The sequence below is a fragment of the Mobula birostris genome, chromosome 6 (genome assembly GCF_030028105.1).
Source record: "Mobula birostris isolate sMobBir1 chromosome 6, sMobBir1.hap1, whole genome shotgun sequence".
Taxonomy (NCBI): Eukaryota; Metazoa; Chordata; class Chondrichthyes; order Myliobatiformes; family Myliobatidae; genus Mobula; species Mobula birostris.
In genome coordinates, this window is record NC_092375.1 from 6,490,884 (window position 1) to 6,514,500 (window position 23,617).

General features: G+C 44.5%; 1 protein-coding gene across 6 annotated transcripts in view; it reads left to right on the forward strand.

The window, feature by feature from the left end:
* robo2 (roundabout, axon guidance receptor, homolog 2 (Drosophila)) overlaps positions 1 to 23,617 on the forward strand; it is a 620,252-nt gene that overhangs the window by 398,985 nt on the left and 197,650 nt on the right. For all 6 annotated transcript variants that reach the window (XM_072259833.1, XM_072259836.1, XM_072259834.1 and 3 more), the window contains 2 exons: positions 7,163 to 7,290; positions 11,896 to 11,907. In XM_072259833.1, the coding sequence (XP_072115934.1) occupies positions 7,163 to 7,290; positions 11,896 to 11,907 (140 nt within the window). The remainder of the gene's footprint in view (positions 1 to 7,162; positions 7,291 to 11,895; positions 11,908 to 23,617) is intronic.

Genomic DNA, 23,617 nt, shown 5'->3' on the forward strand with positions numbered 1-23,617 from the left:
CCATTACCTATATAAATTTCTCTTAAATGTTGAAATCAAACCCACATCCACCACTTCCGCTGGCAGCTCATTCCATACTCTCACCCGCCTCTGATTGAAGAAGCTCCCCCTCATGTTCCTCCTAAATATTTCACCTTTCACTCTTAACCTATGACCTCTATTTCTAGTCTCACCCAACCTCAGTAGAAAAAGCCTGCTTGCATTCACCCCGTCTATACTCCTCATAATTTTGCATGCCTCTATCAAATCTCCCTTCGATTTTCTACACTCTCGGGAATGAAGTCCAAACCTACTCAACCTTTCCCTGTAACCGAGGTCCTCCAGACCCAGGAATATCCTTTAATTGAAGTTGACATTGCCCTCGAAGAGTTAATGAAACAATATTCTCCCCTGCGAGGCAGTGCGGAAGCGGACACACCTCTAATTTCACCACAGCTTGGTTTGAAAACATTCTTTTGCATCAGTTTTAGCTGATTTGCAGTTTCCACCCCGCACTGTAATTACAGCATCTTCACACCCAGCGAGGTCAGCACTCTGTGGCGAGACAACAGACCAATGATTAGGCAAAGCCTTCTGAGCTGCCCGCACTTTGTTCTCTGACTTGTGTGCTTGTCAGCAGCCGGTGTGTGCACACCTTAACCCTCTCGATCTTGGATTCAGTCTCACATTCAGTTACTGGTGAGCCCAGCTCCCAAAGTGGATCAGAATCAGAATTAGGTTTAATATCTCTGACCTATAACACCATAAGATCATAAGACACCGGAGCAGAATTAGGCCATTCCCCATTCCATCATAGTTGATTTATTATCCCTCTCAACCCCATCCTCCAGCCTTCTCCCCGTAACAGTTGACACCCTGGCTAATCAAGAATCTATCAACCCTCCACTTTAAATATACCCAATGACTTGGCCTCCATAGCTGTCCCTGCTAATGAAGTCCACAGTTTCAGCAGCCTCTGGCTAAAGAAATTCTTCCTCATTTCTATTCTAAAGGGACCCCTCTATTTTGAGGCTGTACTCTCTTTTTCTTAGACTCATTCACTATAGGAAACATCCACTGCACATCCACTTTATCTAAGTCTTTCAATATTCAATAGATTTCAATGGAGTCCCTCCTCATTTTCCTAACCTCCATTGAGTACATACCCAGAGCCCTCAACACTCCTCATACATTAACCCTTTCAACCCCAGAATCATTCTTGTAAACCCGCTATAGATCCTTTCCAATGCCAGCACATCTTTTCTTGGATAAGGGGCTCAAAACTGCTCACAATACTCCTAGTGCAGTCTGACCAATGCCCTATAAAGGCTTAGCATTTCATCCTTCCTTTTATATTCTAGTCCTCTTGAAATATGTACACTAACATTGCATTTGTCATGAAATTTGTTGTTTTGGAGCAGCAGTACAATGCAATACATTATAAGAAACTTTAAATTACAATAATTAATGCAAAAAGAGGGCACAATTAATGAAATTCATGGGCTCAAGGACTGTTCAAAGATCTGATGGCAGAGGGGGAGAAGCTGTTCCTAAATCAATGGAAGTGTGTCTTCAGGCTCCTGTACTGCTACTTTATGGTAGCAAAAGAGAAGAGGGCATGTCCTGGGTTCCTTAATGATTGATGCCGCCTTTTTGAGGAATTACCATTTGAAAGTGTACTCAGTGGTGGGGAGGCTAGTGCCCCTGATGGAAGTGTGGTGAGTCTCTGGAGAGTCTCTGGCTCCCATACTTGGTTTTACTTCTTGACAGAGGCAAATACACCACCCCAGTGCTTCCTCAGCGTGGGGCCAACTGTCAACCCACCTGCCACTGAGGAGGTTCTCCTGGCAGCGGCTTTGAAAAACAGCTAACAGTTTTGTTACCCTTCAGGTGTGCCCTATCAGGGCACTTGTGATTTTATAGTCATAGTCATAGTCATACTTTATTGATCCTGGGGGAAATTGGTTTTCATTACAGTTGCGCCATAAATAACTAAATAGTAATAAAACCATAAATAGTTAAACAGTAATATGTAAATTATGCCAGGAATTAAGTCCAGAACCAGCCCTATTGGCTCAGGGTGTCTGACCCTCCAAGGGAGGAGTTGTAAAGTTTGATGGCCACAGGCAGGAATGACTTCCTATGACGCTCTGTGCTGCATCTCGGTGGAATGAGTCTCTGGCTGAATGTACTCCTGTGCCCAACCAGTACATTATGTAGTGGATGGGAGACATTGCCCAAGATGGCATGCAATTTGGACAGCATCCTCTTTTCAGACACCACCGTCAGAGAGTCCAGTTCCATCCCCACAAAATCACTGGCCTTATGAATGAGTTTATTGATTCTGTTGGTGTCTGCTACCCTCAGCCTGCTGTCCCAGCACACAACAGCAAACATGATAGCACTGGCCACCACAGACTCGTAGAACATCCTCAGCATCGTCCGGCAGATGTTAAAGGACCTCAGTCTCCTCAGGAAATAGAGACGGCTCTGACCCTTCTTGTAGACAGCCTCAGTGTTCATTCAGTAGATCAGAAAATTTAAATAAAATTATTCTCAGCAATGAATGCTGTGGAACTCATGCATTGTTGTAGAAACAGGGAAGTCAGGAAAAGGGAGGATTCTGTCAGGATCGTCCAGAGGAAGTTCATGAGAATAATCCCAGGAAAGGAACGGTTAATGTGTGAGGAATATTTGATGACTCTGGACCTGTACTCCTTGGAATTTAGAAGAATGGAGGGTGGGAGGATCTTGGTGTAGCCTATTGAACATTGAAAAGCTGAGATAGAGTAGATATGGATAGGATGTTTCCTATAATGGAAGAGTCTAGGACCAGAGGACACAGCCTCAGAATATAAGAACATCCCTTTAGAATAAAGATGAAATGGAATTTCTTTGGTCAGAGAGTCATAAATCTGTGGAATTCATTGCCACAGATGACTGTGGAGGCCAAAGCTTTGGATATTTTTAAGGTGGAGGTTGATAATTTCTTGATTAGTACGGGCATCAAAGGTTGCAGGGAGAAGGCAGGAGAATGGGCTCAAGAGAGATAATAAATCAGCCATGATGGAATTGCAGCTCTGAATGGCCTAATTCAGCTCCAATGTCTTGTAGTGTAATAGTCTAATGCAAGGAAATTTTCCATCTTGGCCCAATATGGTAGACTTATTACTGACCTTAGAAAAGTCTCAGCAAACCCCTGAACTTTATGAAATAAGATTATCTTTGTTTGTGACACGCTCACTGAAACACTGAAACATACAGTGAAATGCATCATTTGCATTATCGGCCAACACACCGAAGGTTGAGCTTAGTCAGTTCACAAGCATCGCCACGCTTGCGGCGTTAACATAGCATGCCCACAGCTTACTCACCCTAATCCATACGTCTTTGGAATGTGGGAGGAAACCGGGGCACCCGTAGATCACAGGAAGAACATTCAGCCTCCTTACAGGCAGCGGCAGGAAATGAATCCTTATCACTGGTGCTGAAAAGTGTTACCCTATCTGCTATGCTACCGCCTGTATATCGGTCAGACCCAATGTGGATTGGGAGACAGTTTCGCCAAGCATCTAAGCTCCGTCTGCCAGAAGAGGTGGGATCTCCCAGTGGCCACCCATGTTAATTCCACTTCCCATTCCCATTCCAATATGTCAATCCATGGTCATCTCTACTGTCACAATGAGGCCACACTCAAGTTGGAGGAAGAGCCCCTTATATTCCTTTTGGGTAGCCTCTAACCTGATGGCATGAACATCAATTTCTCGAATTTCCGGTATTGCCTCCCCCACTTCCTTTACCAGTCCCCATCCCCTTTTCCTTCTCTCACCTTATCCTTACCTGCCCATCGCCTCCCTCTGGTGCTCCACCCCCTTTCCTTTCTTCCATGGCCTTCTATCCCCACCTATCAGACTTCCCCTTCTTCAGCTCTGTATCTCTTTCACCAAGTAACTTCCCAGAGATTTACTTCACCCCTCTTCCTCCCATTTCCACCTATCACCTTTTGTTTCTCTCTCCCCTTCCCCACCTTTTAAATCTGCTCCTCGTCTTTTTTTCTCCAGTCCTGCCAAAGCGTTTCGGTCTGAAACATCGACTGTACTTTTCTCCATAGATGCTGCCTGGCCTGCTGAGTTCCTCCGGCATTCTGTGTGTGTTGGTCCCTCATATTTCAGCCATTTCTGCCCTGGGGAAAAAACTCATTATCTTGTAGACATGTATTAAGTCTCCTCTCATCCTCTCTTGCTCCAAAGAGAAAAGCTCTACCTCACTCAGCTGGTCCTCATAAGACATGCTCTCTCATCCAGGTGGCATCTGGTACATTTCCACTACACCCTCTCCAAAGCTTTCACATCTTTCCTTCATTCTGGTCGAAGTGTGACTTCAGACTCTACTGCTGGCCATTGCTTGCTGTGGGATCTTGCTGCGTGCAGTCTGGTTGGCATTCTGCTAATGTGAGGAAAGAAACCTCACATTCAGCTGGAAGGGGTGCTGATCAGCCAGAGGGAGTGCTGGAGCTGTTGGATCTTTTTTTGTTTCGTTGTGAGGTTGGCAGGGGAGGGGAACAGAGAAAAGTGTTAACTCGACACTTCTCTCTGCTCTCTCTCTCTCTCTCTCTCTCTCTCTCTCTCTCTCTCTCTCTCTCTCTCTCTCTCTCTCTTCCTCGGCAGCATTGCGAAACCTGCCCGCTCTGCATTGGCTGTCATCAGCGCTCTGTGAAAGCCACATTAATCACAAAGAGCCACAATAATCCCCTTCAGAAAAAACATTCAGCTTGTGATGAAACAAAAGTCACGCCGAATTCTATCGGGATTTCAAGCCTAATGCCCGGTGATATTTCGCAATATCACTTCCACACCCTGCTGTGCCATGAAAGATCCTGTCAAGGCTCTTTTTCCCAGGCTAAATTTTCTTTTAGTTGCTTTAAGCATAAATACTCCAGGAATTTTGCATTCAAAGTGGTGGTGAATGGTTTTGATACAAGAGTGAAGCTTTATTAGGTAAATGCAGAACTGATCTCAATAGACTTTGAGTCAGAGAGTCAGACTGCACTCAGCCCACCTGGTCCAGAATTTTGCCCATATCTCTCTAAACCATGGCCGTGGAGCCTTACTGTTAACTGAGGTGTCCGTGGACCCCAGCTTGGGAACCCCCCGCTCTAAAACTTTCCTATTCATAGGATACATGTGCAGGATTAGGCTATTCGTCTGTTTAGCCATTTGATCCTGGCTGATTTATTATCCCTCTCAACCCTATTTTCCTGCCTTCTCCCCCTAATCTTTGACGTCCTGACTAATCAAGAATCAATCAACCTCCACTTTAAGTACACCCAATGACTTGGCCTCAACAGTTGTCTGTGGCAATGAATTTCTCACCCTCGGAACAGAAGGACGTCCCTTTAGAACTGAGATAAGGAGGAATTTCTTCTGCCAGAGAGTGATGAATGTGTGGAATTCATTGCCATAGATAGTTGTGGAGGCCAAGTCGCTAGGTGATTTAAAGCAGTAATTGCTGGGTTCTTGATTGTGAAGGGAAGAGTTACATTGAGGAGACAGGAGAATGAGAATAAAAAGAAAATTACCCATGAATGAATAGTAGAGAAGACATGATGGGCTGAATGGCTGAAATCTGTTCTTATATCTTATGGTCCACACCTCCCTTAGCTAATAATGTAGTCACTGAGTGTATTTTCATTGTTTTCTGCTGCTGCTGTAGCTCATCCACTACAAGGCTCGACATGTTGTGCATTCAGAGATGCTCCTGCACACCACTGTTGTAACATGTGGTAATCTGAGTTACTGTCAGCCTAAACCAGTCTGGCCATTCTCCTCTGACCTCTCTCATTAGCAACTTGTTTCCAGCCACAGAACTGCCACTCACTGGATGTTTTTCGTTTGTGTTTTTTTTTGCACCCTTCTCTGTAAACCTGAGAGACATGCACACGAAAATCCCAGGAGATCAGCAGTTTCTGAGGTACCCAAACCACCCCGTCTGGCACCAACAATCATTCCACGGTCAAGGTCTCTTGGATCACATTTCTTCCCCCATTCTGATGTTTGGTCTGAACAACAGCTGAACCTCTTGACTGTGTCTGCATGCTTTTATGCATTGAGTTGCTGCCACATGATCGGCTAATTAGATATTTGTGTTCACAAGCAGGTGCATAGGTATACCTAACAAAGAGGCCACTAAATGTGGAACTTGCAAGGCTATGGGCAAAGTGCAACCGAATGAGACTAATGAGATAGAAATACTGGGAGAAGGTTTAGATACAATAGTCCAAATGATCACCAACTGTGCTGTAACAATTGTAGGAATCAATGATTCTTCAGAAAATCTGCAGGGGCTGGAAATCCAAAGCAACACACACTAAATACCGCAGGAACTCAGCAGGTTAGGCAGCATCTATGGCAAAGAGTAAACAGTCGACGTTTTGGGCCGAGACCCTTCAGCAGGACTGGAAGGGAAAGGGGGAGATGCATGAATTAAAAGGCGGGGAGGGGAAGAGGATAGCTGGGAGATGACAGGTGAAGCCAGGTGGGTGGGGAAAGGTCAAGAGCTGGAGAAGAAAGAATCTAAGAGGAGAGAAGTGGACCATAGGAGAAAGGGAAGGAGGTGGGGACCCAGGGGGAAGTAAGAGGCTGGTGAGAAGAGGTGAAAGGTCGAGTGGGGGATAGAGGAAGGGGGAGGGGCAGAAATCTTGTTCGCCAGTAGGAGAAATCGATATTCCTACCATCATCCTTCAGAGGGAGGCCGATAAAAGAAAGAGACGAGCTTCATCTCAGAGACCCAAAAACACAGAGATATAATTAAAGACCCCACTCACCCAGACATTTTCTCTTCTTGTCTGTGCCATTGAGCAGAAGATACAAAGGGCTGAAAATACATACCAAAAGTCTAAAGGGCAGTTTCTACCCTGCTGTTATAAGGCTATTGAATGGTTGCAAGGACAATAAGGTTGTCTTTCTACCTCACTGTGTTCCTTGGACTTTGTTGTCTACCTACACTGCACTTTCTCTGTAACTCAGCATTCTGTTGTTGGTTTCCCTTGTACTATCTCAGTGTAATTATGTCATAAAGTGATCTGTGTGGATAGCAAGCAAAAGAAATTTTTTCACTGTACCTCAGTAGACTTGGCAATACTAAACCAGTTTTACTAATGTTAGTATGTATCTGACACCTTTAGGTACGATATTAAGGAAGATAACACTCTACGCATCAAGAGAGTAAGCAGCAATGACGAGGGAACCTTCACCTGCATTGGAGAAAACCGAGTGGGCATGGTGGAGGCCACCGCTACACTAACCGTACGAGGTAAGCAGTGGCTTTGTCATTGCCTGGTCAAGGGAGAAGGTATCAAATGAGTGTAGTCACAGGATGTATTGCTCATTCTGGGATGGTGCAGTAGCCATCAGCTCTGAGGTAGGCCTGGCCATTTTATGATTGGCCCTTCTACATCCAAATGCTCTGCTTTCTCAATATCACTGGTCATCATGGATGAAGACCGTCCCACGCCAGTTGGAGAGAAAAGTAGTTACTGGTAGCTATTTGATATAATTTTTTTCCCTTTCTCTCTATGCTCCTGCCCTATCTCTGTTTATTTAATATATTAAACTAAATATTCAAAGAACATTGATTTTTAAGTGCCCTCAATATTCTGGAGATTCATCCCTTGTGAGCCTGGGTGAAGGGTTACGGGAGAGGGTAGGGGTGAGTATGTGGTGTTGGAGAGGACCCTGTGGGAACTGAGCATTCCCCGCTTACGGAAAACAACATAGGAAAACCTAAATCAGGTACAATTAGGAATGATAGAGGAAGGTTTGCAATAGAGCAGTTCGTCAGTTTGCTTTTCCTTACATCTATTGATTTGATGAATCTTAGATGGCATTATCAATCCTTTGGTTTCCTCAACCTTACAAAATAAAAGGAAATTTGCCATCTCCAGAACCCCCTTCCTCCTTGGCCTTCTGTTTGATGATCTGCCGGATAGTTGTTGAATCTGGTGGAAATTCCATTGTACATATCACTCATCTTCACCCACCTCACCTCGTCCATTTCTCCAGAAACCACCATTGGAATCCAGGAGCTTAACCTTTTCACTAGGCCCCATTCTGGGGAACATTGGCGACTTCATTTCCCCACCATAATTTTCTTTATAAATTTAGTTCTTCAATGATGTTTGCCTTTGGAGAGTCAACATAGAACATAGAACATAGGACAGTACATCACAGTGCAGGCTTTTCGGCCATGACCTTGTGCTGACCTTATAACCTACTCTAAGATCAATTTAACCCTTCCCTCCTACATATCCCTTCATTTTTCTATCATCTATGTACCTACCTGTCTCTTCCACCATCCCTGGCACATACGCCACACACCCACCACCTTCTATGTTAAAAACCTACCTCTGACATCCTTCCTATAATTTCCTCCAAACACCTTAAAGTTATGCCATCTCGATATTAATTGATCCAGCTATAAAGAGAGGGACACACATTTGACTGGGCATTGGTGAAAGTCATGGCACAAGTAAACATGCAGCATGCAAGAGAATTCCTAGCAGCATGGTTTTCTGCAAACAATTCTTTAAAAAGATACATAGACCTTGATCCCGTTTACCCACACACAGAATTCACCACACAACCAATCAGCGACAGGACCCCTCCCTATGTCACAATTGGGTTTCTGTAATGATGCCCAATCAACAGATTTATTTTATTTATAGGCATCCGTTAGTTTCATGAGACTAAGGATTTGTGCCTTGGAAAGTTTCCAGGGCGCAGGCCTGGGCAAGGTTGTATGGAAGACCAGCAGTTGCCCATGCTACAAGTCTCCCCTCTCCACGCCACCAATGTTGTCCAAGGGAAGGGCATTAGGACCCGTACAGCTTGGCACCGGTGTCGTCGCAGAGCAATGTGTGGTTAAGTGTCTTGCTCAAGGACACACAGGCTGCCTCAGCCAAGGCTCGAACTCACGACCTTCAAATCACAAGACGAACGCCTTAACCACTTGGCCACGCACCAACAATCAACAGATTGATAAGCATATAAAGGCCAAGCATTCAGAAGACACTCCACAAATGAACAGCGCACTGATGATGTCTCCTCGTATGATGACAAAATGTTTGCAAATGGATTGCCAAGATCAGACATCAACCCACCCCAACCAGTGATTAAGAAGCTGCATGGCTTTGTAACACCAAATAAATCAGGGATTCCCAACCTCTTTTATGCCATGGACCAATACCATTAAACTAGGAGTCCCTGGACTCCAGGTTGGGAACCCCTGAAATAAATGAAGCTACAACACATTTTGAACATCCTTCCCATTGGGCCTGCACTCAATTGTGTTCAGAAGAATGAGGTGGATCTCATGGAAACCTACTGGACCCGGATACTGAAAGGCCTGGATAGAGTGGATGTGGAGAGATTTTTTTTCTGTCAGTAGAAGAATTTAGGACCTGAGGAAATAAATTCTCCTCTTTGACCAATCGTGCCAGTTCTATTATTACCCACAATTCTGAATGAACATAGAACATCGGACATAGCACAGTGTAGCACCATACAGGCCCATTTGGCCCATGATGTTGTGCCAACCTTGCAACCTAACAAGATCAATCTAACCCTTCCCTTCCACACAGCCCTCCATTTCTCTTTCATCTATGTGCTGATCTAAGAGGGTCTTAAATGTTCCTAATGCATCTCCCTGCACCCACACCATCCCTGGCAACACATTCCATGCATCCACCACTCTCTGTGTAAAAAAAACCTGCCCCGACACCTTGAATGAAGCCCCATAATTTGAGTCACTTCCATTAACTGCCTGCCTTATGTTAGCCTGCATTACTGTTCCAGATTTCAGATTCATTTACTTATTACATGTATATCGAAACATGCAATGAGATGAACCATTTGTGTTAACAACCAACACAGTCTAAGGATAGGCCAAGGGCAACATGCAAGCATCACTACACGTTCCAATGCCAAAATAGTATGCCCACCATGTTCGCAAAACATACAATCAACAATAATGAAACAACAATGGCAAAACAACCACTTTATTTCCTTTCTACCCAACCATACAGACATATAGACAGTACTCCTGTTCCTCTTCAACCTTCAGAATCAGAATCACGTTTTTCCCATCCTACACTCCCTCCCTCTATACACTGAGCTCCTGTTCAAATGTGGGGATAATGGAACTTTCACCAGATTGTTTGAAGTTACAGGACCAGAAGATGTCCTAGTGTCTGTCTGCTGCCTTTCCACCAGATGGAGTCCGTGCTCCTTGAGACTTCTGCTCAGAGATGGCATGGTGAGAGTCTCAGGTGGATAATGACTACGCATGGAGTGCCAGGGAAGGCATGCTGATCATCATTCATGCTATCTAAACCTGTCTTCACAACAAAGACTCCAATTCCCAGTGGGTGTAAGGACATCCCTGTAGAACTGAGATGAAAAGGGATTTCCTTCACCAGTAGGGTGGCCAGTTTATGGAATTCATGGCCACAGACAGCTGTGGTGGCCAAGTCATTGGGCATATTTAAAGTGGAATTTGATAGGTTCTTGATTTGTCCGTGCATTCAAGGTTATGCAGAGAAGGCAGGAGAATGGAGTTGAGCGGGATAATAAATCAGCCATAATGAAATGGCGTAGCAGACTCAATGGGCTGAATTGTCTAATCCTGGTCCTATGTCTTATGGTCTAATGGCCGAGGCAAGCTCTGTATGACCACTCCCTTCCCTACTAAACCTTGTTCCATGGTAACTGACAGTTCAAGATGAGCTTTGTTGAATTTGTAGCTCATTGTGAAGGGTTCCCACCGACTGCTTGCTTAATGTAATTGGTCCATGGCATAAAAAAGCTTGGGAAGCCTGGTTTTACAACCTGGTAATACTTTCCTGAAAGATTGCAAATATAATCTTCAATGTTTAATTTTCCTAATGGTGCACCAATTACTCTTTGAAGTGAATCATTGACACTCAACTGCTCCAATCTCTAATTGTCCACCTGATCCCATATTCAAGAACAAGATAGGTCCACCTCCTTCTCTTCATTTCCTTCTCCCTGTCTCTGACCAAAACTACTATCAAATTCTCAGAAAAGTGCATATACATTCATCAGGAAGTCCCTCAATCTCTCAACTCCCCAAACATATCCTCCTTCACACCTACCCAATTTATCCCCAAATCCTTCAACACATCCAAGCATCTCCTCTGTATCTCTCAATTCTGTTTCCATCACCACCAACTGGCCTATCCCCTCTCTCACCTTCCCCTCCTCCCAGCTACCTATTCCTGCACAATCCCTCCACCCCTTAACCCACACAGCAACCTTCTCCTCGTAACCCTGTCCCCGTCTCCTGACCAAAACCACACGGAAGTTTCATCCCGTCAGAGAAGAGCACAAACATCCATCCAGGAAGTCTCTCCATCTTCCAGCTCCCTAATCGTATCCACCTCCCCAGCTACCAAATCCCCCCTGAATCCTTCAACACACGCACTCTTCCCCTCTCTGTCCCTCAGTCTTGTTTCCATACCACCAACTGACCTATCCCCTCCCTCACCCTCCCCTTCTCCCAGCTATCTATCCTCATCTGTATTCTTCACCCACACCCCTCTCCACTCCTTTACCCTCCCAGCCACCCATCCTCGTATCACTCGCCTTGTCTCCCAACTGAAACCACACGGGAGCATTATCTCTTCAGAGAAGAGTAAAAACGTTCATCCAGGAGGTCTGGATGTTCACCGGTTGTTGTTTGGAACTATTGAGTGTTGAATGATGAGACCCATCCTCATGTGAATGCATTGTATACTTCATTCATTCTAACATCATGATTTCTCTATTTTTTTTTTCCTTTTTAAAACAAATTGTCAAATCCTTTGTTACCTCCACCCACTCCATTGTGCTCTGTCTCCAGCACGCCCTGTTGGTAAGTAATCATCGTTCCTTACCCGTGGCATGACTTTGTACGCTTGGATCTCTTGCTCTTGGCCTCACCTGCTCATCGTGTATGCAACCTGAGCTGGAGGGTGGGAAGAGGATGTACCAACGCTATGCAAAGGCAGCAAATCGCGGGCATCACCAAGAGGGATTAGAGGCCACTCACTACAGCACCAAAACGCTGGGGCGCCTACTGCAGGGTTTCCAGTGCACGCCTGCCGTGGTGAATCACTGGGACAGTTTAATTGATCTGTCTTGAAAGTGTTTGAAAGAAAATGGATAGATATGTCTCTGCAGTAAAGTATTAGATGATCTATTGGATTGCCTGAAGGCACCAGAGTTACGCTGTGGACCACACACTGACACTGACATACAGATGCACTCTCTCTCGTTGCATCCGCATTCTTTTCAAACGCGTGTGCATTTTCACACACGTGCAATTACATGCATATGCACACACTCACATGCACACACATACAATACATATGTCCACACACATGAAAAATACACACTGATGTGTGCATGCACACACACATTGAGGCTTTTCACATGCACTCACATAGTCCAACTGAGACACACAGATTTGCACACAGGAATTCACACAGATAGGCAACACATGTTAATACACACTCACATTTTTACACACAAATACCCAATCGCATGCCTACACTAATAAACTGCATGAGCATGTTTGCATATACTTACACATGCATACATACACATAGTGTGCTCACAGTGTATACAGGTATGCTACATGGACACAATTACTTGTGGGTGTAAATACGCGCGCGCGCGCACATACACACACACACACACACACACACACACACAGACGCAGGCACACACACAGAAAAACAGACAAACAGATACACACATACACAAAGATAAAGACACAGACATAGACAAACACAGGCACACACAGACATACATACAGACTTACACAGACATAGACACACACACAAAGGCACACAGACAAAGACACACACACAGACAAAGACACACACACACACACACACACACACACACACACATGCACACACACACACACACACACACACACTCACACACACCTACTTGGTGAGTGAGAAAATGCCTAACACTCAGACCAACTATCTGAGGGGACGGCCCATTGGCCTGTTGCGTGGAGGGGTGGAGTGGGGACGTGTAGGTTTTTTGGCAGGGATATGGGTTAGTGCAAAGAGTCCAGGAGTGCAGGTATACTCCCTCACTGACAGTATCAAACTGGAGTGGCTTCTAATCCCACATGGGGCTCTGCTTAAACAGTATGTGGCTTTTCCCCTCCTGCTTCTGCTCACGGTCTCGTTTGCTGCTTCATGTACTTGTTGGAAAAGTGGGGAAAGAGTAAACCCAACAAAGTATGTAGTGATTCAGAATAAACTCTGCTGCCTAAGAGAGCTGTTGAGAGCTGGGCCGGGCTCTAACCAATGTCCAAATAGGACCACAGAGGGAAAGGGAGCTGGGCTGATATGAAATATGGACATTGATCGACCTGGGAGACCCTAGTGACAGTGTGGAACGAGCTGCCAGCAGAAATGATGGATGCAGGTTCAGTTGTAATAGTTAAGAGAAGTTTGGATTAGCACATGGATGAGAGGGGTTCGGAGGGATATGACTTGAGTGCGGGTTGCTGAAATAAGGAAACCTATCAAATATTGAAAGGCCTAGATAGAGTGGACATGGAGAGGATGCTTCCAATGATGGGGTGGTCTCGGCCCAAAGAAGATAATCTCAGAATGGAAGGAAGTCCCTTTAGAACAGAGATGAAGAGGCTTTTCTTTAGCCAGAGGATGGTGAATCTGTAGAATTCATTGCCACAGATGGCTGTGGAGGCTATCTCATTGGGTACGTGTAAAGTGGATGTTCATAGGTTCTTGATTAGTAAAGGGCATCAAATGTTACGGAGAGAAGGCGGAATGGGGCTGAGAGGGATAATAAGTCAGCCACAATGGAATGATGGAGCAGACTTTATGGGCAAATGGATTAATTCTGCTCCAATATCATGGCCTTATGCCAGATGACTAGCTCAGCGTGGACTAGATAGGCTGGAGAGCCTGTGTCTGTGCTGTTGTGCTCTATGACTACATTTCTAATGATTAGATGCAGTTGAAACAGTTGAAGTAAAAGGGAAAAAAAATATTAATATTAACTAAGTAACTAAAAGCTCCTGGGTTTTAGAAGTTTTCAAAATACTTATAGTTAGATGTTATATTTTTCCATTTAGCCTAAAGGAGACCTGTGTTTTTTATGCGCAGAGTGGTGGGTGCCAGGAGCACTTTGCCAGAGAAGGTGGTGGAAGCAGATACGACAGTGACAGTTACCCTAAGAGGCTTTCAGATAGACACATTCAGTATAGTGCAAAAGTCTTGGGCAAATACGTATAGCTGGGATGCCTCAGACCCTTGCACAGTATTGTATTTGTCAATGTGGAGGGGAGAGCAAATTTGTAAATCTGGTGGTAGAAAAGGACGTTGGGAATGGTGAGGGTGGAGTGCTGTGGGAGGTCTGTGGGACAGATGGCAGAGAATGAGTGCCAGGGGCAGGGGGTGGTGTGGGTGCAAGCTCACCCAGCCCTGAGACACCAGGCAAGGTCATTTGATTCCAGACAATTAGCTTATTGATCATTATAGAATGTCTCTCTGGTGCCTCCCACTGCCGCCCTTCTCCCTTTCCCCCTTTCCCAACCGCGATTCCCCTCTCCCTGTCCCCTTCACACTGTCATTCCATAGCAGAGACCCATATCAGAATCAGGTTTATCATCACTCATAGATGTCATGAAATTTGTTTTTTTTTTTGCGTGGCAGCAGTACAGGGCAATACATAAGATTACTGCAGTACTGTGCAAAAGTCTTTGGTACCCCAGCATATATATATATGTGTGTGTGTGTGTGTGTGTGTGTGTGTGTGTGTGTGTGTGTGTGTGTGTGTGTGTGTGTGTGTGTGTGTGTGTGTGTGTGTGTGTATGTGTATGTATGTGTGTGCCTTAGACTTTTGCCCAGTAGATATGCATAGATCTGGGAGATACAGATCATGTACGGGCAGAAGAGTCATAGGTTCATAGGGAAGTACAGCACAGAAACAGGCCCAGGCCCCTCGGTTCATCCAGTCTATGCTGAAACCATTTAAACTGCCTACTCCCGACAACCTGCACTGGAAACATATCCCTACCATCCATGTACCTATCCAAATTTCTCTCAAACATTGGAATTGAGCTCACATGCACCACTTGTGCTGGCACCTTGATCCATATTTTCACGGCCCTCTGAACGAAGGTGTTTGCCCTCATGTTCCCCTTAAGCTTTTCACCTTTCATCCATAACCCATGGTTGTCGTCCCACCCAATCTCAGTGAAAAGAGCCTGCTTGCATTAACCCTATCTATCCGGTCATAATTTTGTATACCTCTGTCAAATCTCCTCTCAGTCCTCTACCTTCTAAGGAATAAAGTCTTAACCTATTCAATCTTTCCATATAATTCAGGTCCTCTAGAACCAGCAACATCTTCGTAAATTTTCTCTGTACTCTTTCAACCTTGTTTACATCGTTCCTGTAGGTAGGTGACCAAAACTACACACAGTACTCCAAATTAGGCCTCACCAATGTCTTATACAACTTCAACATACATCCCATCTCCTGCACTCATTTCCTTGATTTATGAAGGCCATTATACCAAAAGCTTTCTTTATGACCCTATCAACCTGTGCCTTCACTTTCAATGAATTATAGACCTGTATTCCCAAATCCCTTTGTGCTCTACCATTCACTGAGATTTAGTTTAATTTGGTATCGTGTTGGGTGCAGGAATTGTAGGCCAAGGAGTCTGTCCTGTGCTGTAATGCTCTCTGTTTTATTTATGGGGTAAGTCTTTTTTACACAGAGAGGAAGGTGCTGGGGGTGGGGGGGGGTGGTGGAAGATAAAGATGTTAGAGGAACACTTCACAATGTAGACAGTCTCAAACAGGCTGGGAGTAGAGTGATATAGATCATGTGAATCATGGTGGATCACTGGACCTAAACATTGTGACAAACTCTCGGTGTTCAGTAAAATGGAAGTGCAAGTTCAGGTGATAGTGCAGCCAGGTTAATAGCCCACCTTTCCTTCTCATACAATGGCTGGACGTTTGGGGCACAAATTGATGAATATTTATTGAAATAATGAATCAAGAGATAGAGAGACACAAGAGACACACATCAAAGTTGCTGGTGAACGCAGCAGGCCAGGCAGCATCTCTAGGAAGAGGTACAGTCGACGTTTCGGGCCGAGACCCTTCGTCAGGACTAACTGAAAGAAGAGCTAGTAAGAGAAAGCAGGATCTCCCAGTGGCCACACATTTTAATTCCATATCCCATTCCCATTCTGATATGTCTATCCACAGCCTCCTCTACTGTAAAGATGAAGCCACACTCAGGTTGGAGGAACAACACCTTATATTCCATCTCGGTAGCCTCCAATCTGATGGCATGAACATTGACTTCTCAAACTTCCGCTAATGCCCCACCTCCCCCTCGTACCCCATCCGTTATTTATTTATATACACACATTCTTTCTCTCTCTCTCTCCTTTTTCTCCCTCTGTCCCTCTGTCCCTCTGACTATACCCCTTGCCCATCCTCTGGGTTTTTCACCCCCTCCCCCTTTTCCTTCTCCCTGGGCCTCCCGTCCCATGATCTTCTCATGTTCCTTTTGCTAATCACCTGTCCAGCTCTTGGCTCCATCCCTCCCCCTCCTGTCTTCTCCTATCATTTTCGATCTCCCCCTCCCCCTCCCACTTTCAAATCTCTTACTAGCTCTTCCTTCAGTTAGTCCTGACGAAGGGTCTCGGCCCGAAAAGTCGACTGTACCTCTTCCTAGAGATGCTGCCTGGCCTGCTGCGTTCACCAGCAACTTTGATGTGTGTTGCTTGAATTTCCAGCATCTGCAGAATTCCTCGTGTTTGTGAGACACAAGAGATGCCGGAATCTGGAAGGTTAAAGGCAAAACTGCTGGGTTGATCAGTAACTGAAGGTGGTTTGATTATCTCAGAAACGGCTGCTCTCCTTGGATTTTCACACACAAGTCTCTTGAGTTTACTGAGAATGGTGCGAAAAACAATACTTCCAGTGAGAGATGAAAATGTGTTGTTAATGAGAGAGGTCAGAGGAGAATGGTCAGACTGGCTCAAGCTGACAGGAAGATGACAGAAACTCAAATTTCCATGCATTTCAGCAGTAGTGTGCAGAAGAGCATCTTGAAGTGGCTGGACTACAGCACCCCACCGGCTTCCATCTTTATACCTAATGAAGTGGCCATTGAGTGTAAGGATATCCTGAATCAGACGACTGGCTTCCAGGTTTAACGTGGTCTACTGGTGGTGGCTAATCTCAGAGGAGAAAGAGCTAACCAGCCAGAGGCAGGGTCCTTCACACAATAATTACACACCTCTTCATCATTTCTCTATCCTAGATACTGCCCTTTAACTCCTCATCCTCGCTGCTGTTTTTGTGACGTTGGCTATCTAATTCCACTTAGACACCGCGGAGACGGCGAGGGATTTTTTTTGAGGGTTCTAAACAAACGTCCTCGTCTATGTAATTGCTTTATCTCGCTGAATAAAACATGATATGAAACGGCTTCAAAAAAAATGATTTAAAAAAAAAAGGAAATCCTTCTGCCTTGGGCATATGCATTCCATCATGAATTAAATATTGCTCTCAATAATCCATTTCCAGTGAAGTGAAAATGGCTTTAATAAATCATTATGTATCAAATCAGTAAAGGCAGGATGCTATTTAAAATATTCTGAAGTTCTCAGCGAAGCTTGTATTCTCCATCCCGTCTAGCATCTCTCGTTTCATTGTTTTAGCAAGCACCACCCTGTGTAGTCTCCTGCACGCCCGTCTCCTTGCTATTGTACAGGACAGGTTCTATCTTCCAGGCTGAGGGGGGGCCTCTCAATCTGAGGTCTCCTTGGTCTTCTTCTTACATCCATCACCCCTGCTGGGGCATAGACCGCCAGCAGCAGCTCGTTAGAGTCCTCTGTCCTCGAACAAAGGTTGATCGGCTCTTGGCTTCTGTCTTCAACACATGTCTTCATATGTCTTCTCACTCTCCTAGGAATGAGGTCTTTGGAGCTTCTGCCAACATTGCTGTAGCTCTGGGCTTTTACGCGACGGGATTGCTAGGCCATGCCCAATCCTCCTTTTGCAGGCAGTCTTAGGACTGTCCAGATTAGAATTTTCCTGGGAGACGCTGTGGGGAATTGGGCGGAGAAATGAGGAGAGGGAGAATTGGCTAAGGGATTAACAAGGGATTCTGTTCCTAAGGACCAGAATCACAAAGGACCCTCTCTATCTGGGACATGCCCTCTTCTCATTACCACACTGGCAGAGGAGAATCAGAATCATTATCAACGACTTAGATGACATGAAATTGGTTGTTCAATGGTAATAAAAATGCTATGAATTATATCAAAAAAATGGCGTAGCCTGAAATGACTACAATACTCACTTGGCGTATTGTGTTCAGTGCAACACACTCAAAATGCTGGAGGAACTCAACAGGTAGGCAGCACCCACAGAGTGAAGAAACAGTCAATATTTCAGGCCAAGACTCTTCATGAGGACTGGGGAGGAAGGAGGAAGAGGACATAACAAGAAGGTGAGGAGAAAAAGGAGTGCAAGCTAGCAGGTGATAGGGGAGACCAGGTGAGGGAGGAAGTGGGTGGGGGGGGGGGACGTGGGGATGAATTGAGAGGTTGGGTGGTGATAGGTGGAAAAGGTAAAGGAAGGAATTTGATATTGTCTTCAGTTCTTACTTACTTGCTGCCTATTATGCCACTGGCACTTTGGACAGCAACCCATCTCTGTCTGAATAGGATTTGTCATCACTGTTTCCTTAACAATTGTCTTTTGACCAGTCAGGGTTATTAGCCCTGAGCTGAACCTCCGAACCTGGACCACTCTTAAACTGGCCTCTACCCTTTGACCTGTTTGGCGTGGGTGGGGTGACCCTACAATGACCCTACACAAGGCCCTGACTCCAGCCCAACATAGCTCTCTGGGTCATTGAGGCACGCATACCTCAAAACCCTATGATGAGGTTGTGGTCCTCTGGGGATATGGTGTTCCATTCTGGTCACCTCATTATAGGAAGGATGTGGAAGAGTTAGAGATGGGGGCAGAGGAGATTTATTAGGAATTTGCTTGGGTTCGAGAGCATGTCTTTTGAGGATAGGTACTTCACATAGAAAGTGGTGTGAATTGGTGTGTGTGTGTGTGTGTGTGTGTGTGTGTGTGTGTGTGTGTGTGTGTGTGTGTGTGTGTGTGTGTGTGTGTGTGTGACAGAGAGAGAGAGAGAGAGAGATATTAGGAACATTTAAGAAACTCTTAGATAGGCACATGGATGAGATAAGAATGGAGGGGTGTGTAGGAGGGAAGGATTAGATGAAGTTAAGGGGTTGACAACATCGTGAGTTGAATAGCCTGAACTCTATTTCTCTCTATTTCTGTAATGTACATGTTCTGTATAAAATAAATAGCTAATGCAAGAAAACAGAAATAGAGAGAGTTGATGGGTTCATGGTACGGGAGGCTGAAGGCCCACACTCAGCGATTCAGAACGGCATTTTCCCCTCTGCCATCAGATTTCTGAATGGTCATGAACCGTTGAACACCACTTCATTATTCCTATTTTTTTTGCACTATTCATTTATTTTGTGATTTATAGATTTTTACGTCTTTGGACACTACAGCTACTGCAAAACCAAAATTTAATGTCATCAAAAATTCAAGTTGGTGGTAATAAATCTACTTCTGATTCGTGTGTGTAAATGGATATTGGCTGCAGATAGGATCTGTGGATACCAGTAACTGATGATTGCTTGATTATAGTAACCAGTACCGAGATACAGTGCAGAACATTTCTAGCATACCATATGTAATTACAAGAAGGTAGTATAAAATGACAAAAAAAAATTACAGAATGCATATGCACCCAGTCATCGCTTTATTTGGTACCCCCTGTCCCTAATAAAGTGGCCACTGAGTGTATGTTCATGGTCTTCTGCTGCTGTAGCCCAACCACTTCAAGGTTCAATATGCTGTGCGTGCAGAGGTGTCCTTCCTACACACCACTGTTGTAACATGTGGTTATTTGAGTTACTGCTGTCTTCCTCTCAGCTTGAACCAGCTGGCCATTCTCCCCTGATCTCTCTCATTAAAAAGGCATTTTCACCCACAGAACTATTTCACTGGATATTTTTTGTTTTTCATACCATTCTCTGTAAGCTCCCTGTAAACAAAAATCCCAGGAGATCAGCATTTTCTGAGATACTGAAACCACCCCATCTGGCACTAACAATCATTCCACAGTCAAAGTCACTTAGATCATAGCTCTTCCCCTTCTGATGTTTGGTCTGAACAATAACAGAATCCCTTGACCATGTCTGCATGCTTTTATGCATTGAGTTGCTGCCACATGATTGGCTGATTAGATATTGGCATTAGTGAGTAGGTGTGCCTAATAAAGTGGACGCTGAGTGTAGATTTGAGATTGAAGATGAATTTTATTTAATAAGGTAAAGCTCTCTAGGATGGCTAAATGCCTAAAGATGCTACACAGACAGAGAGTTATTGGCACATGGAAAGAGGCATAGATTGTATGGATATCCAGAGATTTACTCCCAAGGTGGAAATGGCATAATTTTGAAGTGATTGTTGGAAAGTATAGGGGTGATGTCAAAGGTATCTATTTTTGCACAAAGTTGGTAGAATGTGCTGTCCAGATTGGTGGCAGAGGCAGATACTTCAGGGCATTTAAGAGATAGATACATGGATGATATAAAAATGGAGGGCTACGTTGAAGCATCACACACACACTGCTGGAGCAACTCAGCAAGTCAGGCAGCATCTATGGAAATGAATAAACAGTCAAAGTTTCCAACTAAGACCCTTCATTGGCACTGGACAGGAAGACAGAAGATACCAGAAAATGAAGGAGTGGGGAAGACAAGAAGTATAAGCCAGAAGGTGATAGGCTATGTCAGAGAGCAGGGCTAGATTGATTTTAGAGCAGGTTAAAAGTTTGGCACAGCATTGTGGGCTGAAGATGTGTGCTGTAATGGTCTATGTTCTAAGTGCAGATTTAATGAGGTTCCCATATCAGGACATGTTCAAGCTTGTAGGAGTGAATCCATTCACTCTGGTTTCTTTCTGCCTAACATCTTATTACATTCCTGAACATCCTGATTCTACATATAGACATGCAGAACTGGAATCAGAACTCCAAACTGGAAAGCTGGAAATTGCTTCCTTGTATCCGATAAGTAAAATAAAAAATAGGAATGGGTATATGGATGATAGAAAAATGGAAGGTGTTGTGAGAGGGAAGGTTCGATTGATCTTAGAGTAGGTTATGAGGTTGGCACAACGTTGGGGGCCGAGGGGCCTGTACTGTGGTGTAGTGTCCTATGTTCCATGAAAGAGACTATGGCCCATGAAATTCTTGATGGCAGAAGTGGGAGTGAAAGTCTGAAGCCCCTGCTGAGGCAGACGGAAAAACAGGACAGACTTTAGATGTAAGGACAAAGGCAGAACATGTGGTCCCATTGACAAAGCTGTAGGAGGGAGTTCAGTGAACGAGCTTGTTTTTATTCCTCGTATTACACTGATAATTGGTTTATTATTGCCACATGCACCAAGATACAGTAAGAAACCTCTGAACGTGGAACATAGAACAGTACAGCACAGTATAGGGTCTTTGGCCCATGATGTTGTGCCGATCCTTGAACCTACTCTAAGATCAATCTAACCCTTCCCTCCTACATAGCCCTCCATTCTTTTATCATTCATATGCCAATCTAAGAGTTTCTTAAATGTCCCTACTGTATCTGCCTCTACCACTACCCCTGGCAGTGCATTCCACGCACCCACCACTCTCTGTGTAAAAAATTTATCTCTACCATCCCCCCATATACTCTCCTCCAATCAGCTTAAAACTATACCCCCTCACATTAGCCATTTCCACCCTCTGACCGTCTGTTGTACCTGTGCCTCTTATCATCTTGCACACCTCTATCATGAAATCCTCTTTCACTCCAGTGAGAAATGCCCAAGCTCACTCAACCTATCGTCACGAGCCATGCTTTCTAGTCCAGGCAGCATCCTGGTAAATCTCCTCTGCACCTTCTCTAAAGCTTCCACGTCCTTCCGATAATGAGGCGACCAGAAATGAAATGCCATTCAGACAGATCATTCCAAAAACTAAGTACATCGAGATAGTAGAAAGGGAAAAACAATAGCAGGATGCAGAATAAAGTGTTAGAATTACAGAGAAAGTGCACCTCAGCTGGATAAATAAGGTGACGAGGTAGATTGAGAGATGCATAGTCATTTAAGCATTCTGGAAGGTGTTGATGTCTCTGTGGTGTCACCAAGGTGTCGAGTCTAACATCTCCCAGGCTGAGTAACTGGGATACGTGACAGATTATTCTGTGGGTTATGGTTATCTGTGGCTCGGCTTGTAGTGTACTGTAGAGTCAATATGATGAGTCCGAAGTTCAAGCCCTGAAGATAATCTCCTCTCATGTGTGGTGGTGCTGGCATTCATTACCCATTCCTCAGCTGCGGTGGGGAGAAGCTTATTGGGTAGTTTAAGGTCAACACATTGCTTGGTCTGGACTAGTCAAACTGGATTAGAAAGGCAGATTTCCGTCCCTCATGGAACTGATCAATAGGTTGTTACAATGACCCCTGTACGGTATGCTATTTCCAGCATAAACACGAGATTCTACAGGTGTTTTTGAGAAATACGCAAAACATGCTGGAAGAACTCAGCAAGTCAGGCAGCATCAATGGAGGGGAATAAACAGCTGACATTCTTCCTTTGCCTGTCTCTCTCTCTTTCTGTCCCTCCCCCCTCTCTCATTTTCTCTCTTTCTCACTTTCTCCTCTTTCTCACTTTCTCTCCCATCTCTCTCTCCCCCCTTCCGCCTCTCTATCTGTCTTTCTTTCTCTCTTTTGCTCTCACACTTTCTCATTCCCTCTCCTCACTTTCTCCTCTCTCTTTCTCTCTCTAAATTTCTCTATTTTCACTGCTGAGAATCAAAATATCTGCTTTCTACGATGCTGCCTGACTTGCTGAGTTCCTATAGTATTTTGTGTGTGTTGCTCGCCATCTCCATTTTTGATAACGGGATTTTATTCCAGAATTTATTTAACAGACAAAACTGAAACCGCTCAGTTTGCCCGGTTGGAATTTGATCTGGTGGTCTGAAGTTTCAAGTTTATTGTCATAAATAGGGTATAAAAGCCATGGAAATTAGGTTTTTGTAGCAAGCAGCAGAGTACATAATGAACGTAACAAATGTAAGTAAACATAAACTTAAATTAACTATTAAATTAAGTGAGGTTTAGCCTTGTATTGTAATCCAGTCGCATAGTTACTAAACGCCCTCCAGTCATATCAAACCATGTTGACCCCTGTACCAGTAAATTGTCCTTTAGTGCAAGTTATCTTTCAACCTTCAGTTGAGTCAAACTCTCTTGCAGAAAGTGTGAGCCAATACAAAGATTGTTTAGACTCTCTCTGCCCATTAATCTGTTAATCTGATAGGTTACACTGGGTTTCCCATTCTTGAGTCGCCTGCTTCTCTCTCTTTGTGCCTTTGTTTCTCTCCCCTCCCCTCTCCCCCTCTCCCTTTCATCC